The sequence below is a fragment of the Vidua macroura genome, chromosome 1 (genome assembly GCF_024509145.1).
Source record: "Vidua macroura isolate BioBank_ID:100142 chromosome 1, ASM2450914v1, whole genome shotgun sequence".
Taxonomy (NCBI): Eukaryota; Metazoa; Chordata; class Aves; order Passeriformes; family Viduidae; genus Vidua; species Vidua macroura.
Genome location: NC_071571.1, coordinates 116,575,154 through 116,593,421, shown reverse-complemented (window position 1 = coordinate 116,593,421; position 18,268 = coordinate 116,575,154). Strand labels below are relative to the sequence as shown.

At 41.5% G+C, this 18,268-nt stretch overlaps 1 protein-coding gene across 1 annotated transcript; it reads right to left on the bottom strand.

Annotated features, from left to right (window-relative positions):
- Positions 1 to 718: 718 nt before the first annotated feature.
- Positions 719 to 16,233, bottom strand: SDCBP (syndecan binding protein). Its single transcript, XM_053994114.1, has 9 exons — positions 16,137 to 16,233; positions 11,620 to 11,701; positions 8,616 to 8,694; positions 6,001 to 6,110; positions 5,524 to 5,682; positions 4,292 to 4,467; positions 2,924 to 3,095; positions 2,309 to 2,400; positions 719 to 1,435 (listed from the first exon to the last, which is right to left on the bottom strand). The coding sequence occupies exons 2-9, from the start codon at positions 11,668 to 11,670 to the stop codon at positions 1,381 to 1,383; spliced, it is 894 nt and encodes a 297-aa protein (XP_053850089.1). The 5' UTR covers positions 11,671 to 11,701; positions 16,137 to 16,233; the 3' UTR covers positions 719 to 1,380.
- Between the last annotated feature and the right edge of the window lie 2,035 nt (positions 16,234 to 18,268).

Genomic DNA, 18,268 nt, shown 5'->3' with positions numbered 1-18,268 from the left:
ATGGTGTTGAATTTTTCTTTGGCCAGTTTGGGTCAGTGGTCCCAGCTGTGCTGGGGACAGGGGACAGTGTGAGAAGCAAGAGAGGCCTTGACACTGCACATACAACTCAGCAAACACCCTACTGTTATCAGCCCTGCTTTGGTCACAGGCCTTCAACACAGCCTCACACCCACTCCTACAAGAAAATTAACTTCAACTCCTACTTCATTAACCCAGCCAGACTCAGCACACCCAGCAAGCTGTAGGTCATTTTACACTGAAATTCCAACTCTGTAATTAGTACATCTTGTAGAACAGCTGGCTGCTATTCAGTATGTTAAGCGTAAGGTGTAAAGAGAGTTAGAATCGTAAGAGGGCTTGGGTTGGAAGGGATTTAAAGATCACCTAGTTCCCAACTCACAGCCGTGGGCAGAGACACTCTCCACTTGACCAGGTTGCTGGGGTCCCATCCAGCCTGGCCTTAAACATTTTGAAGGATGGGGCATCCACAGCTTCTCTGGGCAACCTGTTCCAGTGCCTCACCATCCTCACAATAAAGAATTTTTTCCACTCAACACATCTTATTTAAAGTAGCCCAGAGCTACCCCTTCTAAAACATTTCAACGTTAAAAGGAGTAAGCTTGTTACAATATTTTACACTGCATTCCCTTAGTTGTTGGCTGACTTTGTTAAAACAAGCCTGTTTTAGCTCATCTTAAGTAAGTACACACACAGGATGTAAAGTTTTGGTCATTTATTTGGTTATGTCTAAATCCTTAAAAGAACATGGTTAAGGCGAGAGAGAAGCAAATTAGTTACAATTCATATAACAAATAATAAAAAGATTTGAGTATCTGTACACTACTTTAATTAATGCTTACTTACTGACTGATGCCTTGAGCTATATTCAGCTAGGTGGCATTTTTGTGTAAACAGTATTTACTAGAACAAAAAATTAACTAGTACTAGTCTTACTTCTAATATGCTATTTCAAATCTACTCTTGCAAACAAAAGCAGTAAAAATACTCATTTTTCTTCTACATACAAAGCACAGCATTGTCCTGGGTAACAACATGTAGCTTTGCAAGTGATACCTGGTTCCTTTAGTTGCAATGGCTTATAGTAGTAGTAAGCTAAATAAAAGACCTACGAAAAGAAGTCATAACACAGTTGGAATTTCACATTGTCAAGCATATAAGGCTGCAAGTTTTACAGTGTGTGAATACACGAAATATGTTGAACAGTGACATTCCCAGCCATTATTAGATGCAAATACTTGATGCAGCATATCTTCTCTCAGCCTCCAGAAAGGCTCATGTGCAGAAGAAAGAGATCACTGAGTATAATAGCCCAAGTTTAGTGGAATTATCATTATGTACACACACATCCATGGTGCAAGTTTAGACTTCAGGAATAGAGTGATCCATCAGGCTCTTCATGATGCTAGTTGCCATCCTAAGGAAAAGGAAAAGGCATTCAGGCTTGTAAGACAACTACAGAAGACCACGCAAGCTTCTGTTCACAGTAGCTTTGTCCTGGCCAGTCCTTCAATACAAACCAGAAGCTAGACTTTCACTCCACTCCTTTTACAAGTTGCTACAGACAGCTGCACCAAACTGCACCCCAAGACTGAAGAGAAGCCCACAATACTCAACACTTCTATTAGCACCTGAACTGTGTTGTTGGTATCTTTCAGGGTATGGATATGAGTGCAAGCAGAGAACAAGCACAAGAGAAGGAGAGCAGAAGGAAAGGTGGCTGTTAGACTGAAAACTGCTTTGTAGAAAGAGAATACCAAGCCAAGGGGGTGTCCTTTTCCTTTACCCAAAAAAAAACACCAAGAAAAAAAGACTCAATTACACCTGAAGCATTATTAATGTCTAGCAACTTCAAAAATATTTTTGCAGGACAGATTTAGTTATAGAAAGCCATTGTTGCCAAAGGATTAGGAAGAAACCCTAAACTATCCTGTCAAGAATCACTTTTATGCCACAGGAATTACTTGCACTACAAACAACATTTTAGTTACAAAGTAATAAATAGTTGTAGTATTCAGTTCTTAGAAATTCAGGCTTAGTCAACAGAAGTTTAGAAAAAGTTTTTTCCAGAGAGGAAAAGGCAAAGGATCATCACAAAGACAGAACAGGTTAAAAACAGTACCAACACACACCAATTTGACCAAAACATCAGATTAAACAAATTTTCAGGCACCCTCACCCCTCCTCCAATCTTCAAGTAAAGTTTGTAATTAAGTCTTGTCATGAGTACACTTTCCAGTCACTGTCGACTGGATTGTAATTAACGCCATGGCTGCTTTGTATTACTTACCTCTTTATTATATAGTCATAAATACTGGAAGGCATGACAGTGATGGTCACTACATTTCCAGCTGTTGCCAAGATGTCTGCAATCTGTGAGTCCTGTTAGTAAACAAGAAGTCATATGAGCAACACAAGCTAAGTAAGAAAGCAGCAGTTCAAGAACTTTTTCTAGACATATTTCATGTGGCTTTGAGATGCCCCCCAACTCCTTGTTTGGAGCACTCAGCGATCAGGACAAATCACTGAAACTGCAACATCACTTTACAGATGTTTGGTTATGAGTATCTTGCATGAACTGACTACAAAAGGGACACAATTCCTGCTAAAATTTGATGCAGGTTGGAAGGAGGAAGCTTCCCTTTGTTTTGCCAGCAAGATAAAAACAGAGGGCCAGCCTTGCCAGGTAGAGGCAGAGAGGATGAGAATGAGCTGTCCTGACAACCAACGCAAAACTGCATAGAGGCCCAAAACATCTATGTCTCTCCAGTCAAGTTACATCATCACTGAAGTTTTTATTTTATGAACACTAAACAATATATTACAACTTTTTTTCTCTCTCCAAAACACACTATGCATACATAAAAAGCTCACAGCTATCTACACCCCCCAGTAGTTATTTTACCTTCAACCCAATTACATTCTGGCCATTAATTTCACAGATGTTGTGCTCTGTCAGAAGTCCATTTCTTGCAGCAGAGCTGTCTTTCACTATTGAGGTTATTTTTCCATTCTTGAATATGAAACCAACATGTCCTGTGCTGTCCTTATGCATGGTAATAATTCGTTCAAAAGGTCTAAAAAGACATTTAAAATAAAAATCTTCAGTCTACTAAACCACAGAAAAAAACACATTCTATTTTAGCAACTTTAGCTTATAAAAAGTAATTGTACTCTAAGAGACTCATATATTTTCTATAATAAAAAGCTGTTGGGTTTAACTTCATTTTGTTAATGTTGTTGTATTAAAATATACTTGTTTATAAACCTTACATGTTTTCCCTGTTCTACAGATATTTCACCATCTGGATTAATAATAATACAAAAATCCCATACAACACCCACCCACCCACCACACCAACCAAACATCCATTAAAAATAAAGTTCTCTAGAAACATTACAAGGTCGGTAAAATAGCACAGGCAGTTTTAACAACTCTAGGTAGACCACAGGATTCTGAGAGTACAAGACTTCTCCAACAACATGTTGGGGACAATAAACCTTTAAATTGTGTCTTAAAAAGGCAGTAGATAAAGGAAGGGGGTGCTATGTTGGGCACAAAAGTGCTAGACGGAGCAGGGAATCTACTGCCACAGTATTTTAATTCAGTGTTTGAAGTAACTGCCCTGATCAAAGCAGCTGCCCTCCATTAAGTCAGGCTTGGTTCTTAAGCAAGAACATGGAAAAAACATTGAGGCATATACTTAGTCACATGAAGTATCATCTGTCTTCTTGCAGCCTACAGGCCTTATGTTGAATCTGACCTGTTGTTGCTACATATAGTTAGCTACAAGATCATTATTTAAAAAAACATATTGGGTCATCAAGCATGCTTTTAGTAAAACTGGCATTAATTCCTATGTAAGCAACAGAGTCCACAAGAAAAACTATCATGCTACATAAAATGCAAATGTATTAATTAATGCAGCAAACATTTTGTTACTATCTTTTATTGTTGACTTTCACTTATACTAAATGAAAAATATTTAATCTGAAAAAAAAACCACAGAGCTCTTCAATTCAGAGTTTAAATTTAACTTGTGCCGTCTCTCACTCACTAGTTTGTTATGCCTCATCATGCCCAGGAAGTTTACAAGTTAGGAACCACTTTGATTGCTCCTCACAAAGGGAACATTTCTGAAGATCTTTACAACTGAAGTACACAGACAAACAGATTTTGTTAAACCTGCTCAAGCAAGGGGAGACCCAAACCTCTCAGAATTGGATACTCAGTGATGGATAATGGCAAATCCATATCTGCAGCTGGCTTTACCTGTCCCGAATGATCATTGAAATCCTTTCTGCAGAAGCCTGTTTCAGAACTTTATGTGCTTTATCAGAACTCCAACCTGCACAGTTTTCACCATTGATCTGCAGAACTTGGTCCCCAAACCGCAGACCAGCAAGGGATGCTGGAGAGTTTGCCTGAACTAATTGGACAAATATACCCTACAAAAAAGGGGAAAAAAAGGGAGGGGAGAAGAAGAGGAAGTTCTTGCTTAAAGATAAAGACTAATCATAGATCACACAGCCACTAAAGTTTCGCATCCTACACAATATCAGCCCAACAGACAAGACAGAAGGACTTGCTAATTATCTCTTCTTAAAAGGCACTTTTGAAATTTCAGTCTGTTTCTAGATGTATTTAAAAGTCTGACAGATACTTAATGCTAGAACAAATTCAAAAACAAGCAAATCTATCTAGATCTCTAAATATTAAAAATAAAAAAAATAAAATGAGCATAATATTAAAGTCTTAAGCAAAAGGGTAAATACTTGTCTGTTTTAACAGGTGTTACAAAATTATTTCTAGTGAAACTACCCCTGAAAACAAAGTAAAGCATATCAAAGCAAATTATAAATAATACCTTTGGGAGAGAGGGGTGTTAAAAAAAAAAAAACATCACCACCCCATGCTACTCTAAGAAAATCCCATTTTCTGCATTAGAAGAACTACAGAAAAGTATTTTAACCCTGTATGCTACCTTCAGTACAATTTTTAAAACATTCAGATTAAATGGCTTAAATGGTTTAAGCACCTTTTACAAAAAAAAGGAGATACTTCTAAACTTCTAAACTAAAGGAGATAGTTCTAAAAGGATATACAGTTTACAAGTATGCTCAGCAGTTATTACATACTGTTGAACATTAAGTACGGCCCAGTAGTTCCACAAAGGTAAAGACAAGCAGTCCTGAACTGATAAAAAGTATCACAGCAACTATGCAAGGACAAGTTCACACTCTAAAGTGAAACAAAAAATATTGTATGTATTTTTCAGGTCTTATAAAACACATGGCATTAAACTGTGGCTGTAAATTCAGATCCTAGGGCAGCGAGCTGGAAATCTAGTTACAAGTCTAATGAAGGACTCTAAAATTCTGGTAACAGATAAGAAACTGTTATACAGAAGACTATTTCTGTATAAGACTGACCACATCCTAACTTCACTACTAATATAGCCCAGCAGTATAACCTCTAGAGGCAAAAGCAACTTCTACACTTACATTATCAACAGACTTAAGGCGAAGTCCAATTCTGCCATCTTGATCTTTACACAAAATTGCTTCACGGATGCCTTGCTTAATTTCTGCTCTGCGAATTCCAATATCATTTCCAGTCACTGGAGCTACCATGTAATTAGTAGAAGGTCGTGTTACCAGTTGCTGATTAAAACAAAACAGCCAGACAACTTAGTTTCAACTTTTAAGAATAGCTATATGTCAGTTTGTATGAAGTGATATTAAAAAAAAAAAAAATACACAAAATAAGCCACAACACCAAGTCCCCCCCACCCCCTCCCAACATTGGAAATGGACTGCTTAGTTTTAGAACAGACACTAAAATAGGTACTGCAACTTGAATAATTTGCCTCTCAGTCAAGTATGGTACTTAAGGGAAATAATAATCTGCTCTCTAGAATGCTAGATACACATTTAGTCTTAACACTTTTGTTCTCTAGAATATGCTTGACTGGTACCTACACCCTGTGGCTGAGCAGCTGCTGCCACTGCTAAGTTTCTCTGCACCTCTTCCTCATTGAGGCTCAGGCCCATATACTGAGAAAGTTCTGGATACAATCTGGGGTACAAGCCTACAGGAGAAAAACAAAACAAAAATCAGTACAACAGTTGGTTTAAAAGAAGGAGCAGTTAACTGCTTTCACATGTACAATTACTCCAATAAATCTTGTGCTTTTGTAATTATTTAATTGGAAAATTATGGCAGAAGACCCACTTGAATCAGAATTGTTATTCTGGCCTGGTTCAGAAGAGTAACCAGACAAGCAGCACTTCTGAGAAAGAACTTTCAGTTCTTTCTGAGGAGAACTTTCAGTTTCAGTTACTCTATTCACCCTTTACAATACCAACAACAGACACATGGTGACATGTTCCAAAACCAACAGTGAGCTGCATTGCATAAGGACACGCCCTTAAACTCTAGAAATCCTGGGCAATTAGTGGAGAACTGCTCTCTTCCCAACCCCAAACCAGGTGTACTGAAGAACACACACACAGACCTTCTACCAAGTTCAAAACAGCAAGAAGCATTCATGCCAAGGATATTCCAGATACGAGGAACGGGAAGGTTTCTGCAGAAGCCTCCTGGTTCTAAGGTTCACACTACAGTCTGCTTTGAGTGTTCATGAGAAAATAGCTGTCATTTTGTCACAGCTTCAAACTGAAGGGGCTTTATACATGCCTCTCAACAAGACAAAACACACACAGCCTTTAAAACATCCCTCTATACCGCAAGCAGAGGGAGGCACAAGGAGTAGGAGGAAAGGAAGCTGAACTGACAGACTTGTCAGACCTTGAGCTGAACAACTCCGGAAATAAACTTGATATTGCTCTTGACATTCCACAGATCATTAACTGGTGCCATCTACCAAGTGCCAGTAATGAGCACTCTTAAGAGTCCCCCTGACATTCTCACTAAATGAGTGAGGGCAGAAAAAGCTGCTTGGAGAGAGAGGCAGTGGAAAGAAGGGCTTCAGAAGCAACCAGACTCCCCAGTACACAAGGCTTAGGTTTCTAGTGCTCATTTATGGGTATAAATGTATAAAAACAGCTATTATAAGAATCCATGTCTTACCAGCAACAGAATGTAACTTTTCTGGGAAGAAGCAAAGGTCAATGCAAGGTGAATGCCAGTATAAACAAGAGATTTTTTTAGCTCTTTAATATGCTGCTTTGAATGAGAACAGTCTGATCATATTTCTGGACTAATCCAGAAGCTTGTAGCTTCATCAATATTGTTTAAAAAGCTTTTGATGAATAAATTTTCTATTTTTGCTTGTTTTTTCAAGCCCCTACACAACACAAGATTTCGGCAGCTACCCAATTCTTCTGTTTTGTTCTTTACTACACCAGATGCATCTTTGCTGGCTGAATTAAATTCTCATTTAAAACAGAAAGTGCTCCAAATAATGGAAAACATAGCAGAACACAAAATGTTGGATGATGTTGGATAGTCTCCTGTTTCTGTCAGGACAGAAGCATTTCCAGTGGGTCTGGCACATCCTATGGGTGATGGCCTTCTTTCGTTTGGGATATATTCAATAATTAATCACTCTTCAGCCACAAATTCACACACAAACTGATGTCAAAATTATGTTTTGGTTCCTGCTTGCCAAATACATGCAGGAGAATTCAAACTATTGACAGCAGTAAAGATGCTGCCAAGACTGCTAAAGTAAACTCAAATCTGGTCTGGTGAGGTTAGGCCAGATAAGTACCTAATCCAGAGAGCATCTACCAGAGGCAACTCTGGTGAGCTATGGAAACATCTGCCTTACAGTCATCTTAGACACGAACTGGAGACAAAGTTCCATCCACCAACCTTTAATATCTGATCAATCAGCAGACAGACCACTGTTCCAGCAATGCTGCTGGTCTTGCTGGTTACAAGGCTTTAGGCCTTTTAGACTTCCTGTTAGGAGTAATTTACTAAAGCAAAGCTCTAACCTCAAAAATACCTGTGCACCTTTGTGGATGTACATGTGCATGGGAGAAAGAAGGAGAAAATACAAGTACAAATCATTCAGCTTTAGATCTGATGGATTTCCAACTCATATCTGATTCCAAAATCTGCTGCAAGCTTTATGTTGATTGCACAACAAGATTAACTGCCAGCTTCCTGGGCACTTGTTGACAGAGATTTGACTGTGTCCCAAAGCAAATTCACGTGTAGAGGAAAGACACTGACTCACACTGTCCTCTAAAGCTTACAAATATGTATGTGATAAATAAGGACAACTAAGTGTCTGAGGTAAGAGCTAACAGAGCCCAAAAGTACCAACATCAAATCTTGTTATGCTAGGCTCACTTGGAAAAGGTTGTAAAAAGAGAAGGGTGACTGCTTGCCACAACTTCCTTTTATAAGCAAGCACTGTTTTTTGACTCCTATAGCACCTTACCAAGGCGGGTGTTAGCATTTCCAAAATGGAAATGTAAATAGGGTAACATTTGTTACCGTTTGTAAATAGGGTAACACACTTATAGCTATTTTTGACTGTAGTGTTACTAAGTAACTTTAGAATTTCATAACTGCTTTCCACAACATTATCCATAGGATACTATGCAGTACATGAGCTTACCTCCATCACAAGGAATTGGAGCAGAAGCTTCAGACAAGATTGCTGGATTAGCTGGATTTGAAGAAAAGGCAGTCTGAGCCTACAAGCAAAGAAATTCACTGATGTTATCTTGTATAAGAAAAAATAAATCTTAATTATGCAGGCAGGAGACTCAGTATTTTCTTTTTTCTTGTACATGCTAATTACTATTCATCTTGAAGTAATGAAGTCAAACTTTTTATGTGAAATAAATAGCTTCAATACAACATGCTGTAATAGTATCAAAACTACTTTGGCATATCAACTTGTATCTTCCTCAGAGACAAGCTACAGTGATAATGCAGAAAGGCTTTCCTGTCAACCTGTTCCATTTACATCATCAAGCAAGTTAAAAAGTCTTAAAGGAAACATTACCTTTGTCCAAAAAAAGCTTATTTATAAGTTTTAAGGTGTGACCTTCAGCAGAGTGTTTTACAATTATTTTTTTCAGATAGCTAGCAGCAGTTTTATTTCTTCACACCATTTACAGAAATTGTTAGTGAAATCCATAGTTGTTTTCAGGTGTCAAGCTCCACACAATCCAGTGCTACTAGTATATCTTCTGAAAGAATCAGATTTTCCAAGATGATTTTTCTACAGCCACTACAGTGAACTCTTTTAAGTTTTATTTCTGTATTGCTGACTGGCTTACTTTATTAAGTTCTCTTATATTTGTGAGTCAGTTTCCTTCCTTCTCAATACCTCAGCTCTATTTTTTTGGCCTTGCGTGTCCATGACCAGTGAAAAATACAGTCTTAGAGAGGCCTCCAAAGCATGATGGAAATAGCTATTCCAGTAACTTTGCTGAGGTTGAATGTCGAAGGTGGTGGTGGCAGGGGGAGGAAGTACTCAATGCATACTGAAACGTTATGCTGAACAGGACACATACATTTTCTAACACAACATGACAGTCAAATTACTTCATGATGTTAAGGAAACGCTTAAAAATAGAAAACTTCTCAGTCCTGTTCACTCCAGGAAGTTGTCTTTAAAAAAAGGTTTCACAGCAAGAATGAGTCATTATTTAGCAATATCACGTGTATTTAGAAACACAGGCTCCAACTCAAATGATGGACAAAAAGAGCAGGTTAGAATAATATTTAATGTAACAAGTCTGTTTGTTTTAGCCAGCAGTCATTTGAATCTTAGTCACTCATTGCAGATACAGATGTCTTTCAGCACTCGGCCCCCTCTTGTCCTAAGAATGCTCTCAGACTTATTTAAAGAGACAGCATTTTTATAATGTATTCTTTGGGAAAAGAAAATGATTAAGCCATTGATGCCAGCAGGTCAAGAAAGGTGTTTCTGCCTCTCTTCTTGGCCCTTGTGAGACCTCACCTGGAGTGCTATGTCCAGCTCTGGGATCCCCAGCATGGGAAGACATGAACCTGTTGGAGCCAGTCCCAAAGAAATTATCACAAGGCAATCAGAAGATGGAACACCTCTTCTATGAGAAAAGGCTGCCAGAGCTGGGGCTGTTTAGCCCGGAGAAGAGAAGGCTCTGGGGAGACTTTACAGCAGCCTTCCAATACTAAAGGGGGCTTATAAGAAAGATGGTGACAGACCTTTCAGTAGAGCTTGTTGCAATGGGACAAGGGATAAAGGTTTTAAACTAAGAGAGGGTTAGATTTAGATTTAGACCAGATATGAGAAACAAGTTTTTCAAAATGAGGGTGGTGAAGCACTGGAACAGAGGCTGTCCAGAGAGGTGCTAGATCCTTGAAGACATTTAAGGACATTTAAGGTTGGGACATTTAAGTCTCTGAGCAAAGTGATGGAGTTGAATATGTCCCTGCTTGTTGCAGAAGACTTTTACCCAAACTACTCAGTGATTCTATGAAAAGTACCAGTGAAAATGGAATGGCTTACTGATCATATTTATGACAATTTTCAACTGTAATATATAAACTCTAGCAGTTGGTCAATACAAGGCCAAAGGAGCGTGTTCTTGGCCCCAGGCTACTCAATTTTTAGTTCAGCATTACCAGACTGTAGACAAAGGACTGTGGTTACATATGAAGAATGGAGTGGGTGGACACAACAAGAAGAAATCCCAACATAGCACCCACAACTTCAAAAGCTCCACCCCACACATATAAACACAGATGAGACAGGGTATTGCATTTTGGGATACCACAGGAGAGTCAGGAAGCTGTTCTTGTAGTTTGCTTGATTGCTTCCCAATGAAAACAGCAAGGACAGAAGTACCTCCCACCTTAAAACACACTATAACACCTTGCTGTTGTTTAAACCAGGAAGGAATGCAGGTTAAGTTCAGGAAAAGGTCAAATGTTGAAGAAAATAAGGAAACTCCTTGTGAAATACATCCACATCAAACTTCACATAGAATTTTTAATCTATTAAAGTGGTTTTCATTATTTTGTTTCACAGATATTTTTTAGTCCTCATCATGTCTAATAATAAAACTACCAATATTCTTACACATAAAGGGTTTTGCACAAAGGTGATAATCTTGGATGTACTGTGAGAACTGGTCACTACCATGAAATAGCCAGAGGACAAATCTGATTCCAAATGGCATTAAGAAGACAGCCAGTGCTTCTTTTTTTTTTTTTTTTTTTTTTTTTTTTTTGTGCTCAATTGACCACAAAAACTTTCTGCCACAGATTCGGACACTGGGAATGAGATGCAGCATCAAGTTTAGTTTAGTCATCAAGTCAGAGCTGAAGTATGTGAAGAGACTGACTATATTTGTCTACTTAAGACCATGTATCTATACTTAAAAAAACCAAACATATTAAAGACAAATGAACACAATGAATAGATAAAGCAAAATAAATATATCCAGGTGGTAAAATAAGAATTAATCATATTAGATCAAGCTACAAAGTAAACAGGCTGTCTTTTCCCTTTCAGAGTGAGATGGTAAAACAATTTCTCAACTACAATAAGTCTCCCCTTTCCTGGATTAAATATCAGATACATTATTGTCATCAAAATTCATCTTTTTTTAAGTCTACCATACCTGAATAACTTTGTCCACCTTCAGATCTTCTAGGGAAGGATAGAGAGACATTTTGATGAAGTCCTACTGGGCAGAGGGCAGACTAGAAAAAAAATCAAATGGAAGAGCAAACAAACAACAGGATTAGCTTTCAGATAGTTACTGAGTTTAACCCCTTCATTTTTTTTTTTTCTTTTAAATCAATTAACCAGACTAAGTGTTAAACAAGTATTCTGTGACCTGCCCGTCAGCAGTAAGATATCTGGCACTACAGATGAATTCCATTAAGACTACCCATTTAATCTGTTATCAATAGCAGCCTTTGGCTAATAGGCTTTATTTAATATTCTTAGCGCTGTCAAAGTTCAGGTCTCAATGAAGAGAAAACCTACACAGAGAAAAACACAGGAAGCAATGAAAGACTTTAGGAGGCCAAGATGCAACTAGGATGAGGCTTAAGAGGGAAAACCTAATCACTCTTGTCCTAACAGGGACAGTATTTTACATTCAACTGTGGAAGCTTCCACTCTGTTGTCTAAAATATTTAAACACTTTCAACACTTCTAATATTCCACTGACCTGCTTTTGTCTGGGATAGAGCTGATGTTCTTCCTAGTGCCATGTTTTGGATTTAGGATGAGAATATTAATAACACACTAATTGTTTTAGTTGTTGCTAAAAAGTGTTTGTACTAAGTCAAGGGCTTTTCAGTTTCTCACGCCCTGCCAGTGAGAAGGCTGGAGAGGCACAAAGAGCTGAGAGGGGACACAGCCAGGAGAGCTGACCCAAACTGACCAAAAGGATACCATGTGGCATCATGCTCAGTATATAAACTGGGGGGAAACCTGGCCAAAGGCACGGGCATTGGTCAGCAGTTGGCAAGCAGTGGCAATTTGCATCATTCATTTTATATATTCCAACTATTTTAATTTTTTTTTCTTCCTTTTCTGTCACATTAAACTATCTAATTACATCGGCCCATGACTTCTCACTTTACTCTTTTGATTCTCTCCCCTTATCCTGCTAGGGCAGGGGGAATCAGGGGGAATCAGCAAGCAATTTTGTGGTGGTCAGTTTTCAGCTGGAGCTGTCATGAGATCCAGCAAGACGCCACTAGAGAGACCTGGCTTCCCATCTCCATTTGCAACACATTAACTGCAGCAAGCGACCTGTATAAACTAGGGAGATTCAGTCAGTAGTGAGTTTCAAAACACAGAGATTCCAGGCTGGCTGTCATGTGATATTCAGAGAGCCCCTGTGACAACTTATCAGGAATAAAAAAAAAAAAAAAGGGGGGGAAAAAACCACCAAACCCTAAGCAAAACAAAAAAAAAAACAAAAACAAAAACAAAAACAAAAAAAAAAAACAAAAAAAAAAAAAAAAAAAAAAAACCCAAAACCACTTCACATGATATTCTAAGGCACCATGCTGACATCCAGCTCTCCTAGAACCAGTCACTTGAGGCTTCAGGAAATCCCATTTTTCCAGAGCTCCTTAATTCACACTCTCACTGAGATCAGCTGAACTTTTGAAACCCACAATAAAACATTCCACATCAGTATATGGGAACATTTTAGTGAGAGGAAGGGAGAGGGACATAACCAGAAGACAACAAAATGTGATACAGTTTTCCAAGTCACAGAAGGTATTGAGAACATACTTAATACAGAAGTTTTAATAAAAGTTTTTGGTTGGGGGATTAATTTTCTCATTCAAAGAAAAGAGGTTCTTATTAATGTAGGATTTTAGCAAAAATTTCAGACTAAAAGTGACCACATAAATCCTCGAGCTATTGCTTTTTTAAGTGCAAAGTCAATTTCTAAATGAACACCATGCACACAGATGCCTAATGTGATACTGCAGTAACACAACAGACATCTCTTCATATTACACTAAATTCATCAACAGCTTTTGTGTTTGTTCAGCAGTGCCCAATAGCTCCAGTATCATGTCAAACTGCAATTAAAACTTCAAAAAAGCATCCTCTAAATGTGACAGAGATCTAAACTGTAAACATGTAGTCTGTTATATTACAGCAATTAATTGCCACTGACTTTTTTGATTAATTGTTGCAACTTTAGCAAACATAGTTAAAGCCTGGAAACTATAAATTAAACACATGCATTTAAGGTCAGTTTGAAGTTCTGTTTTAATCCAGCATCGACCTGAAACTATGAAATGCTTTTGCTCATCCCAAATGGCTAATAGCAGGCGTAAGCCAAAGCCCTTGGTCAGGTAAGTGGTTCCTGGATGCTCGATTCTGCTGCTCACACCAGTCAAGGTACACACAGCATCAGACTCGGCATCCCCTTCTGTGCTACAGCAGCCCTAGTAGATTCAGGTGCTGGTCCCAGCACTGGCACATGTTCAGAGTCAGCACACCCCTGGCAGCAGGCAGCAAGAGAGGGCAGGCCAAGGACAGTGTGTTCCCAAAGGAGTCACCCCATGGAAGGGCAATGAGGGACGCAAGAGCAGCACTTTGCAGGTGGTGATCTTGGCATCCAGAGCGGCAGAGAGCAGCACAGGGAGTGCCAGGTCCCCTGCCCCAGTGACCAACTTCCACAGAACACCCTGGCCAGCTTTATTTCTCCTCCACAGATCAGTCTCTGCATACAGTAACTTGTCACAGACAGGCAACCTCAACCTTCCGCCAGTTTATAAAGAGGAGCACAGTGCTTTCTGTAGAAAAGCATTAGCAAAGCTAAACATATACTAGTGTTCAGATAACATTAGAGAACACTCCAGAAGTTTATCCTGCCCCTTGACAACCCCCCTCAGCCTCTCCTCCCCAGCAAAGGGTTAACAAACCCAAGTGTTTGTCACCAAGGTTCTGCTGGGCTGGCTCCCTCATCATAAACTCACCAGTTCCTTCCTGGTTTTGGTTTTCCAACTAAATAGCCAGAGTAGCAGTCACCACTGTAACTGCATTCAGTGAGCTCATAACTTTGCATATGGTAACACAAATACCCCATGTTAGATAATGTGAGAGCCACAAGAATATAGTATTTAGTTTAAAAAAGGATTTCTAAGTAACAATTGACACCATCAAGGACCACCAGTAATTGCAGGAAGAACTTGTCCATGACTTCTGTCCAATGTTATTCACAGTAAAAACGTGAATTTCACCTGGTGCTGTAACGGCTGTAGGCACTAGGGAGTGGTTACCACAAAACGGGAGTCACTACAACCTCCTCTTCTCTCTTAAAAATCTGCACCAACATCAGAATCACTTTCCCCAGTCATTTCTATACTTGCACATACTGTGAGGAGAGCTAGTGTTTAGGGGCGTAGAAATGAAAACAAAAGGAAGGGCATGGGGCAGGGGCTGTAACTCAGCTGGTGACCCACAAAACCTGGCAGTAAAGACCTCGCCCCCCTCTTCAGTACACTTGGCTGGAAAGTCTGACCGCTCCTGCCAGCACGTCCCACTAAGGAGATCCTGTTTGCCAGAGGGAAGTACCGGGCCACCGATCGGAGAAGCATGAAAGGCGTCACTCGTGACACCCTGAGCCTGCCAGCAGGAAGTCTCGAAGGTGGGAGTGATCCCGAACTGCTTTCTGTGGCGGTGCTGGGAGGAGACGGGCTTCCCGACGCATTCTTCAGATCGGAAAGCATGAACACAACACAGGATGGTCCTACTAAACCCCAATCTGGCCAGCCTGTAGTGACTGCTGTCTTTGAAAGCACCAGCAGCCAAAACTGTGGGACGGGAAAAAAACACAAAACAAAAAACGCCCCCCCCCCATATGTCTTCCTCCCGTTGCCCGTGGAAAAAGTACAGCAGGTCACAATGTTGGCACCTATAGTGGAACACTGGTTCCCACTTCCAGAAATTAGAAGCTTATGAGCCCCGAAATTCATCTTTAAAGCAGATCGAGGACAACACTTCCCGAAGGTCAGGCTGACACACCACGAACCTAGGAGCGGTTTCGTAAGACACGTTCTCCACTAATAACTCAGTATTTGCCTTCTGATACATATCTAATTAGCTGGGAGCAATTGCCCTCATTATGCGCTCAGCTCCGAAACCTGCTGCCTCCATTTCAGACCTGAAGCAGGGCTCGCCTGCCTGAAAAGGCCTGTCGTGTCACTCCACCGCTGCAGCACCTTTCAGCCCGTCACAAGAGAACTTAATACAAATGTCCGAGCCTCCGGGCAGCGGCCGCGGAGCCCCAAGGAGGGGCCAGAAGGCGCTCCCGAACCCGAGGGCCGGGCACAGACAGTCACACAGGGCCTTATCCAGGCGCTGCTTTCCCCGTCCGCGGGCGGAGGAGCCCCTCGGGCCGGCAGCGCCCCGAGCCCGGCTGAAGCCTTCCCCCCGGCCGGCTGCGGGGAGCGGCGGCCCCGCAGGAGCACGACACGGTTCCGCGGCTGGAGCGGGCACCAACACCGCCCTCGCAAGCGGCACAGCGGGGCCGCCTCGGCGCCGGCCGCCCCCTCCCCGCTCCGCCCTGCCCGGCCCGGAGCCCCCCGCCCGCCCCGAGGAGCGCACAAAGGGCCGTGCGGAGGGGAACCCGCCCGCCGGCCCCTCGCTTACCTCCGGCCCAGGGGGTTGCTGGCTGCCGTCCGTCGGGGCTCGCAGTACGGAGAGGGGCGGCGGGAGCGGCTCCCTGGATCCCGGCAGCGCCGCTACGAAGGGAGCGGGGGCGGCGGCGGAACTGGCCCGGCCCCGCGCATGCTCGGGCGGCGGCGGGGAAGGGGCCGGGGCCGCGGTTGCGGCTGGGTTTGGCTGCCGGCCGCTGCTGCCGTGGGGCGGAGGGGAACGAGCGGGGTGCCGCTGGCCCCGCTCCCCTCTGGTCGCTTGTTTCACGTAGACTCTTGGAGTCATCAAAGTTGGAAGAGATCTTCAACATCATCCAGACCATCCGTCCACCTGGCACTAGCGCTGTAACCACTGAACCACATCACCCAGCGCCAGATCCAGACGCCTCTTAACACCTCCAGGGATGCTGACTCCACCACCCCCTTGAACAATTTGTCAGAAAAATTAATCCACAAACATCAGATGTTTATGTCCAAAGAGGAGACAGAGGAGTCCTTTTACTTTATTCGAATAAAGGGAGAGGCCATGGGACATTCCCCTGGGGTCTCTCAAATTTTTGGAGGACACAGTCTCCTCTTTTATCCTAATTTCCCGGCCGCATTTCCCTTCTCTCTTTCCCCATTGGCTGAGCTACTTGAGAGGTACAGACTTCCCGATACACCTGATGCCGATGATTTCCCTCTAATGTATAACCCTCCCTTTTAATTTTTAATTCTTATGGAATTTAGGGGTTTTCCCCACTGTTTCTTTCATCTTTCAATGTCTAATTTCAATTATCAGCAAACCTAGAGCTTATTGGTAAAAGCAAATATCTTTTTCCGTTCATCAATCAGTGGAATCCTTCCCATTGTTTCTTTTATCTCTCAGTACTAGTTTTATCTACCAGCAGACCTACAGCTTGTTTGTAAAGACAAATCCACTATTCCTCTCAAACCTATTCCAGTGCCTGACCACTCGTACAGTGAAAAAAAAAAAAATTATAACAACTGGTCTGAGTCTTCCCCATTTCAGTTTAGGGCCATTTGCTCTGGTCCCCTCACTGCAGGCACAGCAGAAGAAACCGGCCCTCACCTCAGCATAACTTCCAGTCAGGGAACTGTAGAGAGTGATGAGATCCCCTCTGAACCTCCCCCTGAGATTTCTTTGTTCTTGTAGGGCCTTAGACTCATTTGTGTGCCTTTATTAGTTGATAGCTGCCGTCTTCATGGAGAAAAAGTATGATTTTTCCGCCCATTTTCCTACTTTTTTATTTTTTCTGCTGTAATAAAGCACACCCCACTAATGGCATCATGTCTGCCTTGTTTTGTATGTCTGCTGTGGATGGGCAAGCTGTGACACATCAGAGCCAGACTGACCACACCACCTGTCCCATGGTTCAGCACCTGCCTGAGCCTTCTCCCACATGCAGGCATCAGAAGCACAGCTTTTATCCTGGAGAGGGTCCCCTGAAGAAACCATGATGTAAAGTGTACCAGCGACAGAGAAATCCCAGAACAAGCTCAGAAATGTTTTCATAAATCAATTACCATAATTACCCGCCTTTGCCTTATTTAGAGTATGAACTTCTCTAGCATCAATTTTTGGTCTTCCCTTCTTCATTACAATTCTTTGCCTGTTGTCAAATATTGTTCAACATACAGATAATTAAATGTGCTGAGTACCTAGAGGTTCTCTTCACCTAAGAAAAGCGTTCAGTAGAGGAATTGAGCAGTACTCCAGCACCTAGGCAGGAGGTCTGCTTGCACCTATGGTCTCTTTCTCCTGCCCTCAGCCAGTCCCAGCAGTTGCCGAGCTCTTCTGAGAAACAGCTTAACTCATTGCCCCAGGAGAAATCAAATCCACCAAAAAACATGGATGCTTTTCTGCTGGTTAGTGAGCCATACTAGCAATAAAAGGCTCTCTCAAGCACAAGCATGAGCCAGAGCGAGGGAGTGTGTGGCTGGAAACAGGAGAAAGTAGGAAGGAGAAGGAGAAATGGGAATGAGAAGGAAGGTTGTTTCGCTTCACTCTGGCACTAACAGGTTGTTTCATCATTTGAGCTGTCTGCACAATCATAACCTTAGCTAAGCTAAACAGAAATTTTGTTGCAATGTATATTTTTCTGTTGTTGTTGCAGTGTATTTTCC

Coding starts and splice junctions, on each gene's coding strand:
- SDCBP (XM_053994114.1), bottom strand. CDS start 11,670: ATGTCTCTCTATCCTTCCCTAGAAGATCTGAAGGTGGACAAAGTTATT. Junction 8,695..11,619: donor AGGTGGACAAAGTTATTCAG/GTATGGTAGACT, acceptor CTTTGCTTGTAG/GCTCAGACTGCCTTTTCTTC. Junction 3,096..4,291: donor TCAATGATCATTCGGGACAG/GTAAAGCCAGCT, acceptor ATGTCTTTTTAG/ACCTTTTGAACGAATTATTA.